Source organism: Nyctibius grandis, chromosome 14, assembly GCF_013368605.1.
Source record: "Nyctibius grandis isolate bNycGra1 chromosome 14, bNycGra1.pri, whole genome shotgun sequence".
Classification (NCBI taxonomy): Eukaryota; Metazoa; Chordata; class Aves; order Nyctibiiformes; family Nyctibiidae; genus Nyctibius; species Nyctibius grandis.
The window spans coordinates 2495432-2519054 of NC_090671.1; the positions used below are offsets into that span (position 1 = coordinate 2495432).

The 23623-nt window shown below is 43.3% G+C and overlaps 1 protein-coding gene across 3 annotated transcripts in view; it reads right to left on the reverse strand.

Moving 5' to 3' along the window:
* Positions 1-250: 250 nt before the first annotated feature.
* RNFT2 (ring finger protein, transmembrane 2) overlaps positions 251-23623 on the reverse strand; it is a 31061-nt gene continuing 7688 nt past the window's right edge. For all 3 annotated transcript variants that reach the window (XM_068412671.1, XM_068412672.1, XM_068412670.1), the window contains 7 exons: positions 23293-23369; positions 21636-21736; positions 19058-19211; positions 8081-8230; positions 3379-3444; positions 2231-2332; positions 251-501 (listed from right to left, as the gene is read on the reverse strand). In XM_068412671.1, coding sequence (XP_068268772.1) covers positions 367-501; positions 2231-2332; positions 3379-3444; positions 8081-8230; positions 19058-19211; positions 21636-21736; positions 23293-23369 — 785 coding nt within the window. In that variant the 3' untranslated portion in view covers positions 251-366. The remainder of the gene's footprint in view (positions 502-2230; positions 2333-3378; positions 3445-8080; positions 8231-19057; positions 19212-21635; positions 21737-23292; positions 23370-23623) is intronic.

The window sequence follows — 23623 nt, forward strand, 5'->3', positions numbered from 1 at the left end:
CCAGAGGAGGACAGCTTTTTTCCAGTACACCAGGTGATACACATGCAATTCACAGTATGCTTTCCTTATACACACAATATTAATCTACACTAAAAGGATGGAAAAAAAGGAAACATCCCAGGCAGTTTATAACCAAGAAAAATCTTGGCTGTAGCTTAGCCATGGAGTTTGCCATACATCTTTCTTGCCTTTGAGGATAAAGTTTTTGGCTAGTAACAATTGTTCTGTTGGCTCCTGGAGAAACAGAGCTGGAAGAAAGACTAAGACAACGAATCCACAGGCAACTAAATAGCGGCATGGGATCACCAGATTTTCCAGCTTTTTCTTCTCTCCACACGTTATTCCATTTGTTGGTGTGTATCGGTTTTAATACACCTGGAAATGAGCAGAGGTGGTGCCGTCTTTCCAGCAACGCAGGGTTTCTACTGTGACAGAACGACAAAGAGGACAGGTCTTCTCCCTGTCAAACCAGAGGCAGAGGCATTCTTCACAAAACACATGCTGTGGAGACAAAAGGGCATCATCACGATGAGGGCAGGAGGCCCAGTCTTGTCACTAAGTGTCACACTCAACAAGACAGCCATGGGAGCAAGTAACGATGCAAGTTCAGGTGGCCAGTGCAGCTGATGAGCAATACTCACATGACATGAAAAATAAATCCCAGCATTACTAGTACACCAGTTTCCCAAAGCTAATGATATATTACTGTTTCTTAATATAGTAATAGAAAGAAACGTTAAAAAGGTCTATGACATCTAGGCTAACAAAGTAGTTGAGAGGGTTTTCTCTACCCTGTTTCCATCCTCAGTTCCTGGGGTTATTTTACAAGTCTTTACTTAGCTCAAAGAACCCCCTTCTTCCCCCCTACTCCTTAATGTATTTGCTTTTTTCTGCCTACATCACCCAGTCCTAGTCAGTAGCTGTGCCGTCCCAGTTTCCCCTTCTCTATTAACGTCAGTTTTCACCCCTTATCTTCTCTCATTCCTACACTGAGCCACCCCAGGATTCTCCCTCCAGCCTGCGTTGGGTACAAACAGAGATCAGGAGGGACAGCTGGCCAGCACATGGCCCTGTCTAGCCCCAGACTGGGAGAGCAGGAATAGGGCAAGAAGGGAGTATTAGAAGCCGTAAGAAGCTGAGACCTCAACACAGAGCAACCTTTCAGCAGAAACGTTACTCATCAAAATCTCGACTCTGATAAGCACATACAAAGATGGCTTCTCTGGGGCTTACAGCTTGATAACATCTGCACAGATGTTCACAGGAATAGCAAGAGGCACTTTTGATGCACAGGTGACCTACTTGCTTTAATTTGATAACGCTGTTACAAAGCATGGGAATGTTCAAGCCCTTCAGAAAAAGGCTCTTGAGCTTTATTTGGATATCACAAGAGAGCATATATCCCACCAATTCCATTCCCAGAAAAGGCTGAATCATTCTGCCTACAGTTTTCCTGCATGCACCCATGCATCAGCCAGAGACGGCCTCCAGGATGCAGAATTTCAACCCCAACAGATGGAGCTTGACTGAGTTACAAGCAACTGAAGAGAAAATCTCAGGGAAGCATCACCAGTCTTGCCACAAGGCAACGCCTTCAGCTGGCCTCTGATATACCAACAGGACCCACGGCAGCATGGTGTGTTACCAGCACCAGGTTAGGACTAATGCATTACTCAGAGCATGATGTTCTCAAGCTCTAGGTTTTACCAGTGTTTACCAAATGAGAAACAGGACAATTCCCAGGTGCTGGCAGCAGTGACCAACTTCTACACACATAACTACTTTTATTCCTGGCCAGGTGGTCAGAGGCCAGACTGTGATCACACAGTGCTGCACCAGTCTTCATGCACCCTACCAGGCTCATTCTGGACCTATGCCCCTCTCATAGCACTTGCTCATAATTCGGTTGGCCTATTGACTAGCCAGTGTCCCCAAGGGGCAGATAAAAACGTCTTGCATTCTAGATCCAAGGTCTGGACTGCCAACTGGCAGTCCCTAGACTACAAGGCTGGTCTTTTCCATCTCAATAGCTATGATCAGCCCCTAAAGAGTGGCTCAGCTATCAGGACTGGCTATCCGAAGGAGGGCAATAAATAGCCACTAGGACCTAGATCAAGACCCAGCAAATGATTTTAGAAGTACTGAGGCTAACTGTGCCTCTCCCCAGCAGCAGAAGTTAACCAAATGAATGCCAATGGGGAAACCTGCTGTGGGAAGCTTCGGGTCTTACCTGGCACATAAGGATCAAAGGTTCCCTGAATTCTGCTTGGCAAATGGCACAGATGTCACCTGCTTCACTGCACTGCTGGCTGGTAGCACGCACTCCATAGGTCTGTTAGGGAGAGGTGGAAAAAAATCCAAATGTCAAAGGGTTTGAAGACAATCTGGTTTGTGGTGAAGCATGTACATAGACACTGTTTTTCACACCCAGATTCCTTGCATGACCTGGGAAGGACACCGGTGTTATGTCACTGTGTATGGGGAAGGGAGATTTGGGCACCAGCACACAGAACACAGGGAGTCTGGAGCTCTGTGTTCTCTGTTTTGTTTTCCCCTCGAGCTGACTCCATCTTTTAGTGCCTCCACTTGTAGAGCAATGATAATGAAATTTAATGAGCTCAACAGGGAGCTGAAAGGATTAATTCAGCATCATTTGCAGAGGTGTTTAGATAGTGGGAGGTATTATTATTAGCAAGTTAGACAATAGAAGAAAGAATAACAGCAGCAGCACCCACAGGCTTCCCACTTTTCTTTTTAAATATGTGGAAGGTAAATATTGCTTCTCCTATTGTAACAGTAATAGGGGAAATGGAAACAGGCCGAGGAAAAATGACCAGCCCAAGCCCACAGAATAAGCAAGGCAAGCTCTGACAAACTTCTGTGATGTTATGTTTCTTTCCTCTATAGTATTTGATTTTACCATTTTAAAATATAAGTCACAGTATTTCACTGCAATAGATCTAAATATCAGTAGTGTATAATGCGATGCCTGGGACAATTTCTGTGCACTGTAGCATCTCTTCTAATGTCACTGCACATCAGGCACTACAGACTTCTATTTGAAGTCTTTGTCACACTCTGCATTACAAAGTTTTGTCAGCTTCTTGCAGTTTTGGCCTCAATGGATTAATCCATATTACACAGGGCTTCCAATCAGACAAAATGGGCCAGACTAGCAACAATCTCACCACAGCTGGGACAGGGCAGATAGCAGAAAAGGTTCCTAACGTCCCTGAGAAGAGATACCAGCTTATCCAGCCATGGGACAACATATTATTTTATTCTGTGATCCTGATATACTGAGCAATTTCCAACTCCATCATTCAATAGCAACAAGGTTCCACCCATGAAACTGGTCTAATACGTATGACTACATACCTGTGGGGTGCAAAGGACCTTCAGTGCCTTCCGGACACTTCCCATGCGACCACAGATGTCAAAAGACTGCAATAAAGACATTCCATTTTAGATACTTCTCACAAATATGTGTGTGTGTGTGTGCACATGCGTGTGTACAGTCCAGAAACTCAGGAAACAGTTTCTCCAAATGGATACTTGGAGGGAACAAAGATCCTAAGTAACAATGGTGCCAAAAAAGATTTCGTGGTGATCAGGAAATATGTAATAAATGTGAATTGACAGTGCAGAAGGGTAGCCAAAAAGGGTCTGGTAACAATGGACTGCAAATCAGGGAGTCTTTACGGACAGAAAGAGGAGCAGACATTAGGGGGTTGTGGCAGGGTAAACTGCCCAGCCCCACTAGGTAGGAAAGGGCTAAAATGGACCCATTCCCACCCTGAGAACTGAGTGCCTGAAAAGCCCAGAAGTGAGGTCAGAAAACACTGCAGCTAGCTTAAGAAAGAGGGAAGGAAGGGCAGTCTGCTCACATGGAAGAGGCAGAAAACTGCTTTCCTCAGCCTCTGGGGAAAAGAGGGGTTTCCAGGGCTGTGCAGCTCTGCCACACAGCTTGGAACTTCAGGGCCCAGATGATACTAGGAAAGGAGGAGTGGGAATTGCCTGTCCTGCTGCAGAGAGTGATTTAGTGGAGTGCAGTGATTAAATGCTACCAAGAGAAGAACAGCCTGAGGAATGAGCAGCAGGACTGAGGCTGAGTTGCTCCCATCCGCCTAAAGAGTGAGAAACTTCAAATGCCAGGAAGGGAGTGAGTTTTCAGCACCTTGGCACTTTGCAGATGTCCAAAGATAGCCAACAGCAGGGGCAACACCAGCTCCTTTTCTTCCCCCCTCCCTCCATTGCCCAGCAAACATGATGTAAGTGCATCTGGAGAGCAGTGCTCATTCTGGGCTCCTCATTAGAGACTAAAAGCAGTTCAGAGAAGGGCAGAAAATCAGCCTGCAGAAAAAGATTCCTGAAAACAGACTAAAGGACATAAATATTTACAACTTGGCTGAGCAGTACAAAAGTGGGGGGAAAAGATGATAAACTGCCGACAAATATCAAGGGGCTGAACACACTCAGCATTCTTAAAGTGAAGACACAGCACTACTAATAAAAGGGAAAACAGCTTGAAAAACCTGATCTGGTATGGCACCTTCATCCTCCCTATCTGGCAGGACACAGGGAGAAAGACACTATGAACTACACAAGATCTGAAGAAACGATTGTGCAAAGAACAGCCCTGCATTAGGTGGGAAAAGGGCCAGATGACATAACAGGACCTTTCGATTTCTAACCTGTCTGAGTGAGGGTAGGAGGAGATGTGATGCAGAATATGCAGAGCTGCAGAGGACTAGCAGTACAAAGGCACCAGAATGCCTGGAATTGGCTTTCTATTTTTTTTTTTGGTTAGCGTGATTAAGTGGGCTCACTGCAGGGAATGCCAATGAGATCATCCTGCAATAGATGTGGAATCAAATGAAGGCACCAATAATGCTTCCAGTCAGCACGTAAAAAGGCTCCCAGGGTCCTTCCAGTAATGCTTCCAGTCAGCAACTAGCACTTGAGGCTGCCGACTACTACAGACCTTTTACCTTCTAACAAGGGTAGGGATCAGCTCCTTCCCACAGTGCAATTCACAGCTTTTTCTGGTTGCTTTGCTTATAGCGTGACTTCTATCTAATGCCTTTGCTCTGGCTCTGATGTCTCCTCTTCACCCAGTCCATTTCCCCCCTTCACATTTTTTTCCTCTGGAGTTTCCTGTACCCCCAAAAGCTGCATGTTTCAGTAGTCTCTTTGACATCCACTTATCACCCCATGCACTGATGTCTATGTGGCATCAGTCATCTTTCCAGCAATAGGATTGCAACGATTGGGTTCACAGCCAGTCAGTGCTTTTGTTCAGGATAGGGAAAAAATAAGACCTGGATCCCCTTACTAATGAACATCTGGGATTTCTTCGCCAAAATCAGAGGTTCATGTTTACACAGTCCAGACAGAGACACCAAGACAGCTCCCATCGGCTGCACTCTATACAACCTTCTGAAAGTCGAGCCTGCCCTTTGTGTAGGGAAAGGGGATGCAGCCCTAGCTGAGCCCTGGATTTTTGCCAGGAGCACAGAAGGTCTGAGTGCCAAATTGGCTTCTGTGGTTTTTCTAATGTGGTTTGTGGCTTTGCTAATGTGGACTCCTTTGGGTATATTTTCAGTGTCTCAGGCAAGGAATTAGACCTGCAACTCTTGTGATTGTAAATGGGATGCACACACCTAGTATTTCATGATCTGTATTGGAAGAGCGTGCTCCCACTTTTCTCTCACTTCCAAGCAAAGTCTCTAACATGCAGAGGTCTAATCCTAACCTGGACACATCTGCAGTAGTAAGTAGTTGTCACACAATGACCTGGGACACGTTCCTGGACCTATCACCCTTCAGCTGGCCTATCCATCCATGTACACCTCTGATGAACTAGATGAATTAAAGGAAGAAACATGCATGTTAAAGGCACAGGCTGTAGCCCCACAGTCCTGGTCCTAACTTAAGTCAAGGCCAGTAAATAGCTGTCCTTCTCTCCTCATGGAGCTTTTAAGTAACAGATCATCAGAACTTTTCAAAATGAGATTGCTTTTCCAATCTAGATTATCACAACACTACTTACAAAGGCTTCATAGCAGAGAAACATCAAGCTAGCCCATAAAGAACTACTTGCACCTATGTGTCAAGGCCCTGAATGCACTAATAGGCCTTCATGGCCCCGACAAGCCTCACCTGTGGTCTCTACCCCCAATCCCTGCCCATTGGCCTAGGAGCTCTATTTAAGCTCAGCTCTGGAGAACTCAGTTCATGTCTGAGCTGTCTTGTGTGCTTGTTTCTAGGTCAGCCATAGTCATGCCTGTGCCTAGCTACAGACTCCACTGGACACCCCAGCACATGGAGTGACTTCCCACCTTCACCTTGAGCCTATCTCATCACTATGGCTATGCCCTGCAACTGCTGGACTATGCCTGACCCTGGCTGCCTCCACCAGACCTGATCCTGACCTGTGGATTGATGTTCTGGCTTTACCTTAGCCCTGTTTCACCACCTGAAGATCTTGACTCTTTGAACCTGGCTATCACTTCCAGGCCTGCCCTCCTTGCCTTGTTTGGGTGCTGTGGGGCTGGGCCCTGGCTGGTGAGGCCCTTGCCCAGCTGTGTTTTTGTACTTGGCTCCCCTTCCTCCATGGAGCAGATGGCCCCTGCTGCTTCTTCCCACTATGATGACTTCCACAGATGTAAGAAATGGCATGTAGAACTGCAGGTAAGCACCCCTTCTCCAGGTGCTGAATAATTTTTGCAAGAAAGGACATCAGAAAGATCACTTGAAATCTGTCCTTGTAATTGTGGTCTGTATACCTGACCTCACAAGCCAGAAGGATATGCAAAGGTTGGATGCTGTTGTCTAGAAGGTGTCCAGACAATGACATCTTTGAAAGGGACAACAATCTTCTCCCATAGCACAGAGTAAAGAGTAGGAAACGTACAGCTGAGAGAATGGATGGGTGTGCATGGAACTACACTGGCCTCATGTGTCTTCTATTCTGGCAGGTTTGCTCTGTTTCTGGTTTGACTGCAGACCTGCTGTGACCAATTCACTTCACTTCCCATGACCTCTGCCTATCTTGCCTGCAAAACCTGTAAATTCCTTGACAGCGGGGGTTGCATTGCCCCATTCCTATACAACATATAGCTGCAACTGCAGCCACATCTCACATAAGAGCTATAGTATGACTTTGTATTGCTCAGCAGTCCCTTTTGCTGTTTTCAGCTCAGATATGTTCTCTTCTCTCTGTTCTTCAGTCTGCTTCTGCAAAGCCATAGCCCCTTTCTCCTAGACAGAGACAAACAACAGGGCTGCAGCAAGCTTGACTCACTTGGCCTTTCTGAGAGGGATGGATAACACAGGTATATCATTGCTTGCTTCAGCTACTGCTCTGCCCCTAGGCAGTATTCAATACACACAATTAGAAATACAACTATTTCTAGAGTCTAGACTTGTGACTCTTCTAAGTCAGTCACACTCATTCACAATTGTACAGGCAGACTTTGTGCTCTTAACATTCTTATTTTTTGAGGAAGCATTAATTACTCCTGTCCATCACTGAGATCCTGGACTTACACCAGTGGGACTAGGACCTAGAATGAGGCCACAACTACCTGTTTTATCTAGGCAGGACTTGTACAACCCTCTCTCCCTGATGTGTTCAGCACTGTGAGTGATGGAGTACCTACCCTGCCTCGAAAGACAGAGGAAGGCTTAGAGAGAAATTTAAGTGTCTACAACCTTCCTTTCAGTGTTGCTTCTAGAAGTCTGGAGACAGCTAACATCTCTTCCAGTATTGGTCCCCCAAGACCCCACTCCCATTCTCCTCTAGCCTTTTTAGAAAGGTATTAGAAAGCAGCAATGACTTCATAAGCCTGATGCAACACTCCATGAGCAGGCACAGATCTTCCTCTAGCTCACCAATGCCCACAGACTGGTGAAGCAAAATGCTTTTGGCAACTAAAGCACATGCTGTCCCCAGCTGGTGCAGCTTCCCTTCCTGGGTAGTGACAGTAACAAAAGGTGTACTTGTTCCCCTCAGCTGTGCTATTTTCTCTGCTCTTGCTACAGCTCCCACAGAGGTTATTAGTGAGGTGGTACTTGCCTTGCAGAGGCTATACAGGATGATCAGGATCCCACCTAGGAAGTAGCTGCTGGATGGATCATCTCCCATGATGTATTTATACCATAGCTGGATGGGGACAAGGGAGCGGAACAGCTGGCTCAGCTCCTCAATAACCAGATAAAACTTCCCCTGTAAAACAAACAAATGATACATGAGTGCTATCAGGAAGTCAAAAGAAGAGCGCTTAACAGGTGCAGGGCTTGAAGCTTGTAGCACTTGTGTTCACTGTCCACCTACACACTGTTAAATGGTGCTGACTGGTATTAATGAGATGCAGCTTTCTTTGCAGCCATTTAACTCTGCCTAGAAAGGATAACTATTACTTCATTGTTTCTTAGTGTTCCTCTTGCTCTGTCATTTATCCAGTCTACTGTACACTTTTGAACCTTAAACTTTTAGAGCAGGTTATGGTATACACCTTATTGCGTGTCTGTACAATGCTACGGAACGCTAGCAGCAGAGGTTAAGGCTTACAGGTATGAATATGATGTAAACTGTAGATACTATTAATAACGAGAAAAGGAATGCAAGGTAAGTCTCTGATCCTATACCCCCTTCTGAAGGTACAGAGTGAAATGTAAGGTGACATCGGTCTTCCTGACAACTTTCTGATCATCCCAAAGAATCAGATTAACTACCTATTTGCCAGCATTGTTCCCCTTCCACTCAGGTGTGTGTTGGATCTTGTACAGTACACAGATAAAAAGACTGGCTCTGGGAAAAAACCCTCAAGGCATTTTAAACTCAGAGATACCAAATCTTCCTGAGGACCTTAAGGAAGAAAAGGTAGTGAGGGGAGAAGCACGCTGGTTGAAACACTTCTATCTCAAGAGTCTCAAAGAATGGGCAACATCCTTTGTAAACCTTCACCAAAGCTGTCCTTGCCATTCTGGTGGTGACTCCAATTAGAAAGCTTTCCTTCCTTGAAGGACACCTGCAAGGTGACATAAACTCCCTCCTGGCTTACTACAACCATGAGGTGCAACAACTGAAATGGATTTTTCTTACCACGTAATTTCTATTTTTAAGCACCTAAGACTAGGGCTAAAAAGCTGGCTAAATAAGGCTGTCTAATTTACAGCCCCCCCAGTCTTAATGAGGACCTGTTTGTTCTGTCCCACACAGTTTAAAAGGGAGAACTGGTGACAGGGCACTAGGTCAGGGCAAGCTGTGAGCCCAGAACGATGCTTAATCTGCAGTGACATTATCTGGACTGAAAGGTTTGGTTTTGACATGTCAAAATTCTTATATTTAATAAGATCATGGAGAAGGGGAAATTCCCCTGGAATTTTGCTGTGTTGTCCCAGTTAGCTTTGTCATCAGTGATGTCATCACAGGTCAATCGTTAATTGCTGAGATTTGGAGTGGGGATTAAGTCCTCCGCAGTCCATGAGGCTCGCAGCAGCTAGCGCCCTTCCCTAGGGTCTCAGAGATGAGATCACTCGGCAGGCCATCCTGCTGTACCGAACAAATCGAATCCTTCAGAGAGCTCTGGCATTCTCATGATCTCATTTCCCCCCTGGGACAAGGAGTGAGGTCACACCAGCGGTTGCTAACGGACCTGGGCTGCTTTCTTCCTCTCCCCCCCATCCCCTCCTCCTTGTTAATCCCAGGTGGCATCACATAGCAAAAATGTAACAGCAACAATCTGGGGTCCTAAATGCAAGCAATTTATTAAATTAGCACAGAGGTCTCTATCCAGCCTCATGCTTCAATACAATCATCGTTTATTTCAGGAGCCCCTGTGACAGAGGGTCTCAGTCTGGTAATGACTACGCTGTCACTTCCTTCCCTTCACGCAGGCAGTCCTCTGCCTCCCCCTCCTCAGCCAGCTCTGATGAAAGCTACCAGCAAGCTATAGGCAGCAAACTGTTTGCTTTCTCTGACTTGTTCCTCCCACCAGGCTCATACTCATCTTTTTTTATTTAGCCTTGCTTCCCTAGCAGGCTGGGCTGGGACAGGTCACTGCTTACTTCCTCATTGCATCAGATGGAACTTCTGGATTCAGCATTTGGGGCATCAAAGCTGAAATTCTTCTACAACAGAAGTTTTTTAGGCACTAAAAACACCTAGAGCCCACAGCAAGACGTAAGGAAAGATGGGTCACAGGCAGCCCTAGAGGTCCAGACAGGCTGTGGAATTGGAAGGTGCAGAGCGTGGCTCTAAAATGAACAGGGAGCAAGCAAGAGATTTCAATTTTCTAACCCCAAAACCTCAACCCTTTACAAAGCTTTCGTAATTCCTTTATCTAATGCAGGTTTTCAGTTTTCAGTGGTAACTGCAGGGTATCAGGGCATCTCAGCAGCTAGATACTTGTGAACACCCTCACAAGAGTGCAGTTAGGTTTTAAGTGGATGCCTCTCTCCATCCAGCCCATCAACACCACCCAGTTTACCATTTAATGGAGAGGCCTGTTGATAAGCTTAGAGTGGTTACAGCCAGGAGGAGGGAAGCAATACAAGGTCAGCTGAGCAGCATTTAGAAGAGAGTTGGTGCTACAGTAAATGCTCACAGAAATGTAAGTCTTGCCAGGCATCTCAGTGCAACACACCAGCCCTTATTTAAACTAGATGTGCCTAGAAAATCAGAAGTAATTCTACAAAGGGCTGCAGTAGAAGTGAGGTCTTCCTTTTGAGCCAGAAGCTTAGAAAACTAGGGTTGTTCCCTATAATTTCAGCAGTAAAATTCAGCCTTCTGATAGCAGTAACTTCTTGCAGGTGGCACCCATCACTTGTAAGCACACTCAATATACCTTTGTCTTCTGCTTTTCACTGTTGTTATATCTTGGCTATCTAGGCTGAAGTTTTCCAAGCCAAATCTTTGTCTCAAGCTGTATTTTGTCTGAAAACTTCAGCTGAAGCATTTCAGCTATTTCTCATCAAGATTAGGAAGAACTTTGTGTTCTATTAAGCACAAATACAACTATTTCTCCTGTGCATCTGCCTTGGAACAACAGCTTGAAATAAGGCAAGAACTGCCTGTTAGGTAACTTTTCCTATTTCACAAAAAAACACGTAAATCTGGGAACCTTCTCTTGAATACACTCTATAATTGAACAGCTCTATAAGATCAGCGAAAGCTATTTTGGGGAGCCTGTGAGCCAGCCCAACGCATGACTGGACTGTGCAGGAGCTAGCCCTTCAGAGCAAGCACATCACCTTGCTGGACTGCAGAGATTAAATAGGTTATTACCTGAAATTACAGCTGCTGGTTAGGGCAGAGTCAGATACCAGAAAGAAGTCTCTGCTCTCCTCAAGCCCTTGGAACAGGCTGGAGTTAAGCCTGACAAAAATGCTAGCACAGTGCTTACCCTGTCTCCTCTGTGGGTCAGTTACTGTGAAAGCTGCCAGCCTACTACCAGGGTTATCACACACCTCATCAGCACAAGTGGCAGAGGATTGTGCTTTGGATCTAATTATAGCAGCTCTGCTGATGAGCCTTGTGATACCACATGCTGAAATTCTGACTTTTTTTTTTTTCCAGAATGCTTTGTTAAAACTAAGTCAATGACTCAAGTATAACCCTTCATTTTCCTCTATCTCCTTCACCACACAGGCCATTTTTATACTTTAAATCAAGCACTTATTTTGGAAGAGCAGAAATGAGGATTTTCATGCAATTGTGACTTTCCTTCTGTACGTGCAGTATTATACAGGCTGTAACAATGTGAACGCATTGTTTTTTTTCACAGAGCGTGAGTGGTACTCATTAAGCATGTGACTTTAGTATTTTGTTATACCCTCATTGCTTGATGGCAGATCTACATCCTGTCACTTTATGCTATTTGAGCTCTGCTCAGAGTAGAAAATTACTAAAATTTCTTCAGTCTTTCTATGACATCATCACTACAGAAAAAGATTTAAAAAAACCCTTATTTTCACATCGCTGGCTGACATAAGGGACAGCTATTTTCTGCATTTTCTAAATGAAAACTTGAGACATGGAAAGATTAAGGTTAAGGTAAGGTTGATCTGGTGTCCAAGCTGAGATGTTTGGGATTAGACTTTTATGAAGCACTTAATTTTATAGATCACATTACCATTAAAAGCTAAACCACTGACTTCAGTTTGCAGCTGTACACAGCTTTTTTAGAATCACATAGGAATTATTTGGCAAAGAAAAGGATGGAATTTAATTCTCCAGTGTAGCATTCAACTTTAACTTGTAGAACATTCTTCTTCCAATGGTCTCTTTGTTCTCTATGCACTTTCTGGTTTCTACAACAGCTTCTTTCAATACCTCACCTTGCTTCATCTGTGGGGCACAGTATACACTGGTGATGGATGGAAGAAGTCTTACACAAAAATAACATAAAATAGCGTAATTAAAAATTGAATTACAATATATACACACCAAGGGGGGCAAATTATAACTGCAGAAGCAATGCTAATTCCTACATAGCCTAACCGAGCATTGACTTTGTAGCCTCTTTTGACATAAGGCTTTGCGTAAGTGTGCATGTGAAACAGAAAGGCATGCTAAGGTTTTACACAGCGGAATTAAAATGGGATGTGAGAGAAGTTGCAATGAGGCAACTGTAAGTTGTGATTAGCACTCAAGGGAAGTTCCAAGTCTCACTTGTTCTGCTGCCAGCAGCATTAGGACATAATCTGAAACAGGAAGACGCTAGAAAAAACTGTGGAGACCTGCTGGCAATTTGGATCAGAGGAGAGCGGGCTCTGCTGAGATTGCAGATCATATTGCCAATATCAGAAAGTGTTGGGTAGAGGCAGTAAACAGGATTGTAGCACAGAGGATGCTGGTGAAAATCCATGCAAGACTAATAAGGAGTAATTCCAAGGTGGGACTAGAGAGGAAAATGAGATTTTTACTTAGTTCACAGCACTTCTGAAAGATACATCTTGGATATCCTAAACTGGAAAGTTAAACTTGGAAGGCACCTAAGAGCAATGATTCCTTTAAAAAGTTTAGTAGCAGTCACTTTTGAAGTGTGTTAAGGAGATGGATGGAAAAGAGTCCCAGTTCCTCAGTACCTCATCTTATGCTTTAGTGAGTCTTTCATAAATAATAAAACCCACGCTTCAGGCTCTGCGACACCGTATCTGTCCCAGGCTGCAATAGGGAAAAGTCCTTGCAGAACAATCATGTAGCTCCTATGGCTATAGAGGATCAAAGCTCAGATCGTTGTCCAAGAAGAGTGAAACTATTTGAGTGAGTTCCCCCAAATAGCATCCAAGATCATCAAGGAGAGGGTAACGAGAGGACTGGCTGTTGCCTATCTGGAAACACCACTTTAGCCACACTGTAGAGAAGACTAGGATTAACTTGCACATTGCACAGTACAAGAGAGCACAGACAAGGAACAGGAAGATCTTTACCTGGATATTTTTTGTGACACATCATCTATGTGCCTGCTCCCAGTGCTTGTTTTAATGCTTCCATATTTTGTGATAAGCATCTAGACGACTCAAATGCTCCAAGAGACCCTGTTTTTTCTCAGGATGAAAAAAAATGTACACAAACTTCATGTGAAATGACTGATAAATATCTGGTCTCATGATGAAAGAGAGGCAGCAGGGACATTGGGAGGCCTGCTGCCATCACAATCACAATTAACACAACTTCCCTCTGGCACCTTCTCTCCTAATGTGAGCCTTCTGGAAGGGGCTGTAACCTAGAGAAAGTGCTTTGGCAGCAGCAAACTGCTCTGGCTTGCCCTCTTTCTCCAGATGCAGAAGGATGGACTTTGTTCTGTGTCATGGGTTGTTCTACATGAATGCCTAGTGCAAGAGGAGCTTGTTGCCCAAGGAGCATAAGACATACAAGTCATTTCTGCAACTACTGATGTGATGGAGGAAAGGTCAGTCTGCCCAGTGAGAAAGGCTGGGTGCCAGGATTTTGGACCATGGTATTCCATGGAGCTGAGCTCTGACACAAGATGGAGGCAGGCTGCAGAACAATTCTAATCATTATAAGGTAAGTGTTCATTTTCCTTACAATAACTGTTTCATTACACATGGCTGTGCACAGAGGCAGAAACAGGTGGTGACATGATAACCAAAGCAACTGGACATGCTTGTGTTCCAGTAGAACGTGGAAGAGCACTGGGGCTACTCAAACTCAGGTCTTACTAGCTTGAGACTCAAAGAATATACAGTTACCACAGATCAGATCAGCTGACACTGTAATACATTGCCTTAAGATAGTCTGCTTCAGCTGAATGATCCAAATCACACTATATGTAAATATGTAAAGGGCAAGTGTCATGAGGATGGAGCCAGGCTCTTCTCAGTGACATCCATAGATAGGACAAGGGGCAATGGGTGCAAGCTGGAACACAGGAGGGTCCACATAAATATGAAGAAAAACTTCTTTACAGTGAGGGTGACTGAACACTGGAACAGGCTGCCCAGAGAGGTTGTGGAGTCTCCTTCTCTGGAGACATTCAAAACCCGCCTGGACGTGACCCTGTGTGACATGACCTAGGTAATCCTGCTCTGTCAGGGGATTGGACTGGATGATCTTTCGAGGTCCCTTCCAATCTCTAACATTCTGTGATTCTGTGATACTGTGTGCAAAAGACATTCTGGTATTTCTTTCATGTCCAAGGCGTAGCTTCAGAAGGAATATGGAAAGCTTAATGTTCCAGTTTACATGGCAGAGCTGTAACCATCTATGCTAGGAAACATGGTATGCACCTGGAAAAGGCATCTGGTCCAAAGTCCAAGTGCAAAACTGTGTAAAGAATGGCTGCCACATACAGGCCAAGTTTTTTCCAACCAGATTTGATGAGATGGTACTTAAAAAAAAAAAAAAGCACGAAAAAACACAACCAAGCAAATATTTTCAAAGATGCCGTGGGGAGTCCACAGTGCTGGTGTGGACTAGTATTTGTACACTTGCCCCTGACACCATCTGAACAGCATGAAGAAAAAAACTTCACGAGTAATGCCAGTCTTTCCACAAAAAAACCTCATTTGCAATGTCTAGATCCAGCTTTCAAACAAAACTGACAAGTAGTTATTTAATAGTAATTTCATACTATGTTTTCAACAAACAAATGTTAGGGTTTTCCTTTTGAATTTTCAATCTTTTGGACATGCAGCCCCTTGTAACTGGGCTGCACATCTGTATTGAGCATGTAAAGAAAATTCTTTCTTAGGGCCTTTCTTATATACCAGCCATTAAGAAAGTTGGAAAAAAAAGTGTGTCCTTGGTATCTTTTTCCGCTATAAAGATAGGGAGATACATATATATAAAAGAACTTGGGATACCAGTTTCTTACAGTTCTTTTGGTTTGGTTTTCTTTCTCCCCTCTCTCCCCTCCATTCTCCAGGATATCAGCTTAGATTGCTGACAACAGCATGAGGAGGGGATGGGAGACTTGCAGGCACCTGGGATTTCTTTGGCAACTGTGTCTTCTTATTATTTATTTCCTTATTTTTAATTCCACTCCCCTCAAGCTGTCATTCCTTAGCAGTGAAAATGAAAAGCTGCCATTTATGTGTGTACAACAATGGAGGTCTCTGCAGGCCACATGGCTCCTGCAGTTTAATTTACTTTAATTCATTTTATATTGAACCAAATGATCTTATTTGCCTTTTTTAATGGAGAGCCTTCAGCATGCAGGGTGGGAGCCAAGACCCCCTTCCAAAGAAATTATGAGCCCAGCTGCTATTAAAACTTGTACTCAGCTTGATGTGCCCACCACAGCTCACGGGGGAGGAAGGGACATCGTTAGCCACAGGTAGGCTCCTTCTCCCACAAACTCCCACTGATCACACAGGTGTAAGCACAGTCTGATGTTGGAGTTACCTTCCATTTTTTGCTTTTCTCCCCTATTTGCAAGCTCTTCTCTACCTGCCTATCAGCCTGATTGTAGTCTCACAGCCTCCCTTGGCACCTGTTTTCTGGGCTGGTTTAGAACCCAGGGAAGTTTGGGATTATTTTGTCAAATTTTCAATCTTCCCTCATCCTTTGGAGAGGTTGCTTGCAGAGATACTCCATTTCTGAGGTATTCAAGCTTGGAGAACTCTGGCTAGTTTTATCCCCATAATGTAGCAGTCTTCATGCTTCACACTTCAAGCACTCATCACGTTTACTCTTCTCTGTATTCAGATTGTAAAGACAAACCTCTTTTTCTGCCTTTCAATTTTAGTTTGCCTTTTCTCAGTTATTAAAGCATGAACTGATGCTATAAATCCAAGATGGTTCTTGATGTCATCTTAAACCAAATGCTGCCCTTCCTGCGATGGGCCCGTACTACGAATACATGACCCAGGTACCTTAGACTGGGAGAACTGAGTGCTCTACTCCAAGTTTTTCATGTGTTCAGTGTCAAAATGAAAAGATGCATCTGAGGTAAGCAGAGTTTAGTACGATTCACTATTTTATTAGTGGTCTTGATGGAACAAGTAGGCTTACCAAATGTGCAGTTGACACTAAACTGGGAAAGGCTGTAAACACTGGAAAGAAGGATTATAATCCAACCTCACCTTGACAGACTAGAGAAATGGTCTGGAAAACAGGGGGGACTGACAACAGTCCAGAAGAGAATAATAAGGTCTGGAATGAATGACCTCTGAGAAAGATTCAAAAATTGGTGGTGTTCAGTCTACAGAGAATGCTGAGGGGAGATATGAAGACTTTGATGTGTAAAAGAAAAAGAAAAGAATCTGATCTTGCTCCAGCTACAATGGATACGGAGAGGTAAGAGACTTAAAAGGACATTCAGAGGAGATACCTCATACTAGAATGCCTATGCAAGCATCAGTGAAAACCACATAGTATTCAGAGAAGACTAGAATCTCAAGGAGCAGCATGAAAAGGCAGACTAGCTTTGGAAGGGCCTTTGAACTTCCAAAATGAGGAAAATCTGAAGGGCCTGCTCAGAGATTGAGTGCTGAATGATCAAAGCCCCTGATATGCCATCCATGGGCAAGTTTTATCATCTATTACTGACTGCCAGCAAGAATGTACTGCAAGGAAGCACAAGCCTAAAATCCTTTATCCCATTCACAGCTGTGCTGAACTCTATCCCTGACAGTGCAGCAATCTCCACTTCAGGCCCTGTATTATGGGGAGCTAGAGGCTGCTGTTCTGACTAGTTGTATCAGCAGAAAAATTCTCAGTGTATATATATATATCTTGAAAAAGTCTTCTAGCTCTACTCTGTGAATTTAATTTATATTTCTCCAGCAGCTTGCTACGTGCTACCATTAAGTGACAGCCATCCAGAAGTTCATAAACTACAAGCTAGGCTTCAGGCAGAAACACTACTACAAGCATATGGGGAGGAGGAGAATAACTTTGTTTCTGGCAAGTATTAAGATAGCAAATAACTTGATAAGAATTTGGTTAATGTGCCTAAAGTGCAATAGAACTGTTCTAACTCAGAAAAAGCTTACATTTAAAAAAACTCATCTGAAAAATAAGATGTGTAGTATTGAGCTGGCCTGTAGAAGTAAGCTGGGTCATCAGGGTCAGGGAAAGAGCTCAGCTATGTGGTTACCAATTACAATTTCTATGGCATTCTGGGGTTCTCTTGGAGCTCTCCCATCCCAGTTTGATCTTGCTTAATTTGTTACACCAGATCTCATCCCTGGTTGGCTTGATGGATGCAGTGTAGAGAGGGGGATAAAAATAAATCCGGATCCATAGTGGTAGGTAACAGCAGCCTCAGATGTCAAGGGACAGAGAGACCATCAACAACATCCTAAGACAAAAAGGGACTTAAAAAAAAGTGTGAAATATTGCTATCCAGAAAAAGGTATTAAAAATGAAGCATCTGTGCTCTGAGTCATTATAGGCCCTTGACAGATGTGATCTTACCAGCCTCCCACTGTAGCTGCAAATAAAGACCCCTTCTCTTTCTTCTCTCCCGACAAGGATTAATGAGTACTTGGGATAGCTCTCAGACAAGCAAGCAAAGGCTGTGAACCTTTTCCAACACTGCAATTTATCTTGGGAAGACTATTCACATCACTTTCCCCTTCCTCCCCAGGCTGGATTATGCTCTGACCTAGCACATTAATCTCCCAAAATAAAATAATAATAATAGAAGAAGGAAAAAAAAAAAAGAGCTGGACAATTGCCAGAAATAAATTAATAACCATCTCGAATAGCCCTGCTGTGCAGGAACAAACTGCTCAACTCCCCTGCCACCCATGTCATTTGTAAGCAAAACTATTCCCAGTTTAGATACCCTCTTAAGTGCCCTGTCTGAGACTTTCAGCGATTAATGATAATATCTTGCATCTATATAGTGCCTTTCATCCCAATAGCTACCAGAAAGTTTCTTTACCAATGCAAATAATACACATCGTTTCAGTGGCAAACATAACATAGACACTACTAAGTGGAGGAAGGGACAGCATGACAGATCTGTAAGAGGGGAAAAAAACCATGAAAAGGTATTTCAAGAGAGAGAATGTAGTGAGAAAGTTTCAAAAGTTAGGGCTAGTCTACATATGATTTTTATAAACATTTCAGTACGTTAACCATTTAGTTAAAGTATTTCTTCACCCATGGTTGGACCTGGCACTGTCTTTTGTGGCACCAGTAGCTTCACTTTAATACTGTTACTTCTTTGACCCAAGTAGAAAGCCAGAGACTTGCAATTTCTTTCCATTAAATGAAGAGAATTGTGCTTCAGAAAGATCTATTTACAGAGATTACTTAGAAAACAAGACTTAGAACAAAGTCAATCAAAAAGCAGTTATCTCACTGCTAGTACCTATTCCTTCTCAGGAAGGAAGGAATGCTTACCTCTCTCTCTCTCTCTCTGGACTTTAATTACTTGGTGGCGTTACCAAACCCTTCCTCAGGTCTGCAGTGGCTCAAAACTCACTACCCAGGAGACTTTCTGCCAAAGTTTTATCAGAGATTTTATTACTTTTTATTCTTCCACCCATATTTCATGCTGCAAACATGTTGTAAAGGTATCAGATTATCAAAGACAAACATCTGTACATCAAGATGAAAAGAGACTCTTACCTTTGACTTGACAGCTAGGATGATCTTAGGCAGGGCAACAACTAGGCATTTCAATGCGATGGTGAGGTACTTCAGTACAAAGTCTGCAATCCCCACAATCCACATCAGGTCAAAGAAGTCCAGCCTCTCAAGGTTGGGTTTCAGAAATATAAGGCTGAAAGGCATGACAACAAGGTTCAAATACCAATGAGGAGAACCTCACTTAAGCTTCTTGATACCAGCTGTATCCACTGCTGGCTAGAGAAAGCCTAGGAACTCCACAGAACTTCAGTGAAGTTCTCAAGGGCAATAGGAATGAGACATGCAAATTAGTCCCTTGGTTCCTCTGAGCCTTTTGACTTTGTTCTTGACCATTTCTACTGAGGTCAGCAGGTTTGCCCACTATCAAAAACAGGACCCAAACATGTACAAAATCTGTTTTGGAAGACTGCAACCTCTATAACCTGTGATCCACGCCGTAAAAGAGCCTTTGGTCTAATGACAGTGCCCTTAGTCCACAGGCTTGCTCTATCAGATCTGATTGTAAAAGTTTATCCTTTGAAGTCCAAGTCATCAGTAGTTATGATTCCTTGGGGAAGTCATGGCCAAGTCAAGACCACTATGTCTTGCTCCTCTGAGGCTGGCTTGCCACAGGTAGAACTACTGCAGGGGCAGCAGTCTCTAAAGCTACTTGTGCATGTGAAACAAACTGGTGACAAAGGAAGCACTGTATTAGACACGGCAGAAAGGTCAGAACTTCAGGTGTGTCATGCTGTGACAGTGACTTGCCACTGTCTGAAGCAGACCAAGAGCTGGGCTGTGTTAATTAGCAACTCTTACCTGAACCAAAGATCCAAAAAGGTAGTGCCCTTTATATAATCTTATTGACTGGGCTGAACTCTTTAAAGAAGGGGAGTCCAGGACAGAAGAAATTCATATAGCAATGGGCAGGAGCTACTGACCTGAGCAGCAATGAGGACAGGACCCTACTCAGACTGAAAAACCAGGATTCCTCTTCAGGATATTTACCTACTAAAGTCTGATGGTAGAAAGCAAAAACTTAGCAAAAAAAAAAAAAAGTAGAATAACCAACCCAGAATGAAAAGCCTGAACATGAATTTAAAATACTCACAACATTGGCACAGCACAACAGGTAAAATTACACCCTAAAAACAGAAACAGAATCAGAGACTTTACTACTATTCATGCACTAGAAACAAGCAAAAAGTAAATAAATCAGGAAATGAAAAATAAGACAGAAAGAAACCAAACCAAAGCAGCTATTTCTAATTTCCCAGGCCTGCCTCATGAATAGTCACAGGTCCCCACACAGCAAGTGATATGCTAGCCCAAGCACGACACAGTGGGCACCACTACAACACTCGCAGGAATAGGGATTTTCAGTGACGCTGTTGCCCAGGCTGTTCACTGTTAACAAACAACGCCCTGAACAGTGTGTAGGATGGCCCCAATTTGCTGGAACCCTTTTATTTTAGATGATCTATCCTTTATTTTAAACTAGTCCCATTCATGCTTTTAACCTGAACCTTCTTCTTGCGGGCACACTGTTTCCCTGCAGTGCAAACAGATTTCTTAATGCTTTCACACCTTTCTGCCATACCTGTTTCTTCTCTTCCACTGCCTCCCCCAAGCCCTATTTAGAGTATCCCATGGCTTGCCATCTCTCATTCAGACCCACACACGCAAGCCTTCTCATCTCCCCCTTTCTAGAAGCATTTATATACACAGCTTTCCAATGATCAAACCCAAATACATTAGGGACGATTCCAAAGGATACCAGGGTTGTGGGCAGACCTTGACTCTTCCACGGCATAGACAGTATTGGTGGGAAGAAGCAGGAAAGCAATTAAATGACAAAAAAAACACACCGAAGAGCCATCTAGCCATAATTCAACTGATGCACGTTACACACATTGTATTTTCAGTCTGAAGTTCTAGGTCCCCTTCAGTGGGACAAATAAAATTTTCATTGGGAAGATAACTCATACGGTTTTAGCTACTACCATCAAAAATACTCTCTCAAGTAACTAGGCTTGATATTGCTCCATTTCTTCCTATTTATTCTACTAACGTGCCCTTCTTTAAGTTCTTTATCTTTGCTTCCTACCTGTCATTTAATCCCTGCTTTATAATAAGCAGGGATAGTACTGAACCAGATCCATGGGTACTAACTTTTCTGTATTTGAGAACCACTTTAGTCAGAATTTGAAAGTGGAGGCTCTCAATCACTCCAGATCCAAATGCCTTCAAGCCCTGAGGACACCGATGTAAAACACTGCTATTTCATCTCCAGTTTATCTCCTGTAATAGACTCAAAGCTTGATAGACTGAAGAGAAAACAAAACATTACAGGAACAGGAAAATCAGTGGATCAATTTCTTATCTGCTTGCAACACCTGCTCTTTACCTTCAGTCACAGTGGTCAAAATGGAAATTTTGTTACAAAGATGTGACAAAGACAGCAGATACCTTAAGTATGCACACTTCCTCTCAAAGTGGGGGGAAAACTGGGCTTCCCTCTTTTCCTCCCTGGCAATTATCACCTTCTTCCATCATGTACAATGTGAATTTTGCCCACCTGTTGTACAGCTGCTGAGAGCTGAATGTGTAAAGCAAGTACAAGGTGTTTCCAGTGAGAAAGGCTAGGATCCAGAAGACAACCAACACTGATCTCTTCTCCTGAGCAAGAAAAAGAAGCAAAGATAAATTCAAAGTCTCAAGGGCTGCACTGAGCCTTCAACTGCTGAAAAAAATGCAAGACCAACCCAGGGGACAGAAATAAGCAACTAAGTGTTCAGTAATTAGTTTATTTACATAGGACTAAGACTCAGCCTAATAGGCTGCTAGGTAAAGACATATATAAACACAAGCAGAAATGGCTCTCACTCACCTAACCTTTTCAAATAAAGCAACTCCAGAGAAATTAATCAAAATGCACTGGTGAAAATGGCAGCCTTACTTGCAGAACACAGTTTTCAAAGTTGGGCTCTTTCTTGGGACATTTAAATTCTCCTGATATTTAAAATACCATTTGACAAGCAGCTTAAAAAACAGTCAATTCCGTATATTGTACTAAATTCTGAGCTGTCACCTGTTTGGAATGGCACTTCATCCAAGGGGTGTTTTACAAAGAGATCCAAAGTCACTTAGAAGGCGGCTTAGCTAAATCAAATAAACATAACCCATCACTACATGCAGCACATATGTTATCTGAATGCATGGAGGTTCTAGAACATGCATTTTTGATTGAAGAAATAATTAAAGATCAAAAGGAGTGCAAATTTTGCACTTCAAAAGACATGGAACATTATAGACAGAAGCTGAATGGCAGAAGATCTCGTCGTGGGTCTTGGCCCAGTGTAATTTCGGGGAGTAAATTTTACTCCTGGGAGGGAAAAACCCAGCATTTTTCTTGTGAGGTGATTTATTAAAATAGCTCTTTGTATTTATTCACCAGCCAGGGATGCTAGGGTGAGATTTAAAGCAGGCGGATTAAGGGGCACACTGCTGGAAAGACAGCGGTGCAAAGTGCAAGCCAACAGCAATCTATTACATGATTGTGCAATTTATCTGTTCCTTCAGCATTGTATCAAATTTATTCCACTTCTGCTGGTAGATATAAGTATACACTTGTGCCACCCATGTAATTTTTACGAAAAAGCAATTCTAGTCTTGTGCTTTTAGTGCTGCTGAAATATTCTGCTGACACTGAAGATCATAGAACTGAAAAAATCTGATGGTTCCTTTATATTCTAAGTATATTATCAGCAGAGCATTATCAAGATATGAACAAGCAATACATCTACAAAATCCTTCAGCTGAACATCTCAAAACATTATTTAAATGCTAATAAATTAAATCTCATCATTAGCTAGTGAAATAGGTTTCAGCACCTCTGCTGTACATAATGGGGAACTAAGGTGCAGAGAAGTGCTTGAAGATGCACTGACAGTCAGTGGCAGAGCCAGATTGCAACACCCCTGACCTTTCCTCTCTTTGTTTTATTACGCCACACTTTCACAAAAGAGCAGGATGGAAACTGTGGGGGAGCACCAATGGGGAGAAGTAGGAAGAGGAAGTGATGATTATGGCATGGTACTCCTATTCTGACAGATCTGTATCCTTATAATGGCATTCATCCCTACACTGCCAAAGAAGGTTCAACATAGACATTGTTTTTTTATACAAAGAGCAATGTGGCTTGGGAATGTAAGAGAGTAGGATGCTGTACTCACCTTCAGAGCAACCTGTTCTCGGAGTGTTGAGTTGGCATATGCAAAGGTGCTGGCCATACCAATGCACACAGCAATCCCTGCAGGGAAAGACACTGTCAAAGTATGTAAGGCTGGGCAGGAGGATCTTCAGTCCTAAGACATCTGATGTTAGCATCTTAAAAAGAAATTTACTGGGCGATATTCTGGATGCACTGGGAATTAAAATATATAGGTGACTAAAACAGGGCAGTCTGGACTCTATATATAAAGTTCAAATTCAAGGTAAATGAAAACGAAGCTACTGCAGTGAGCACTTGCCTCCCAGCCCAATGCAGACACTCTGTCCTAATGT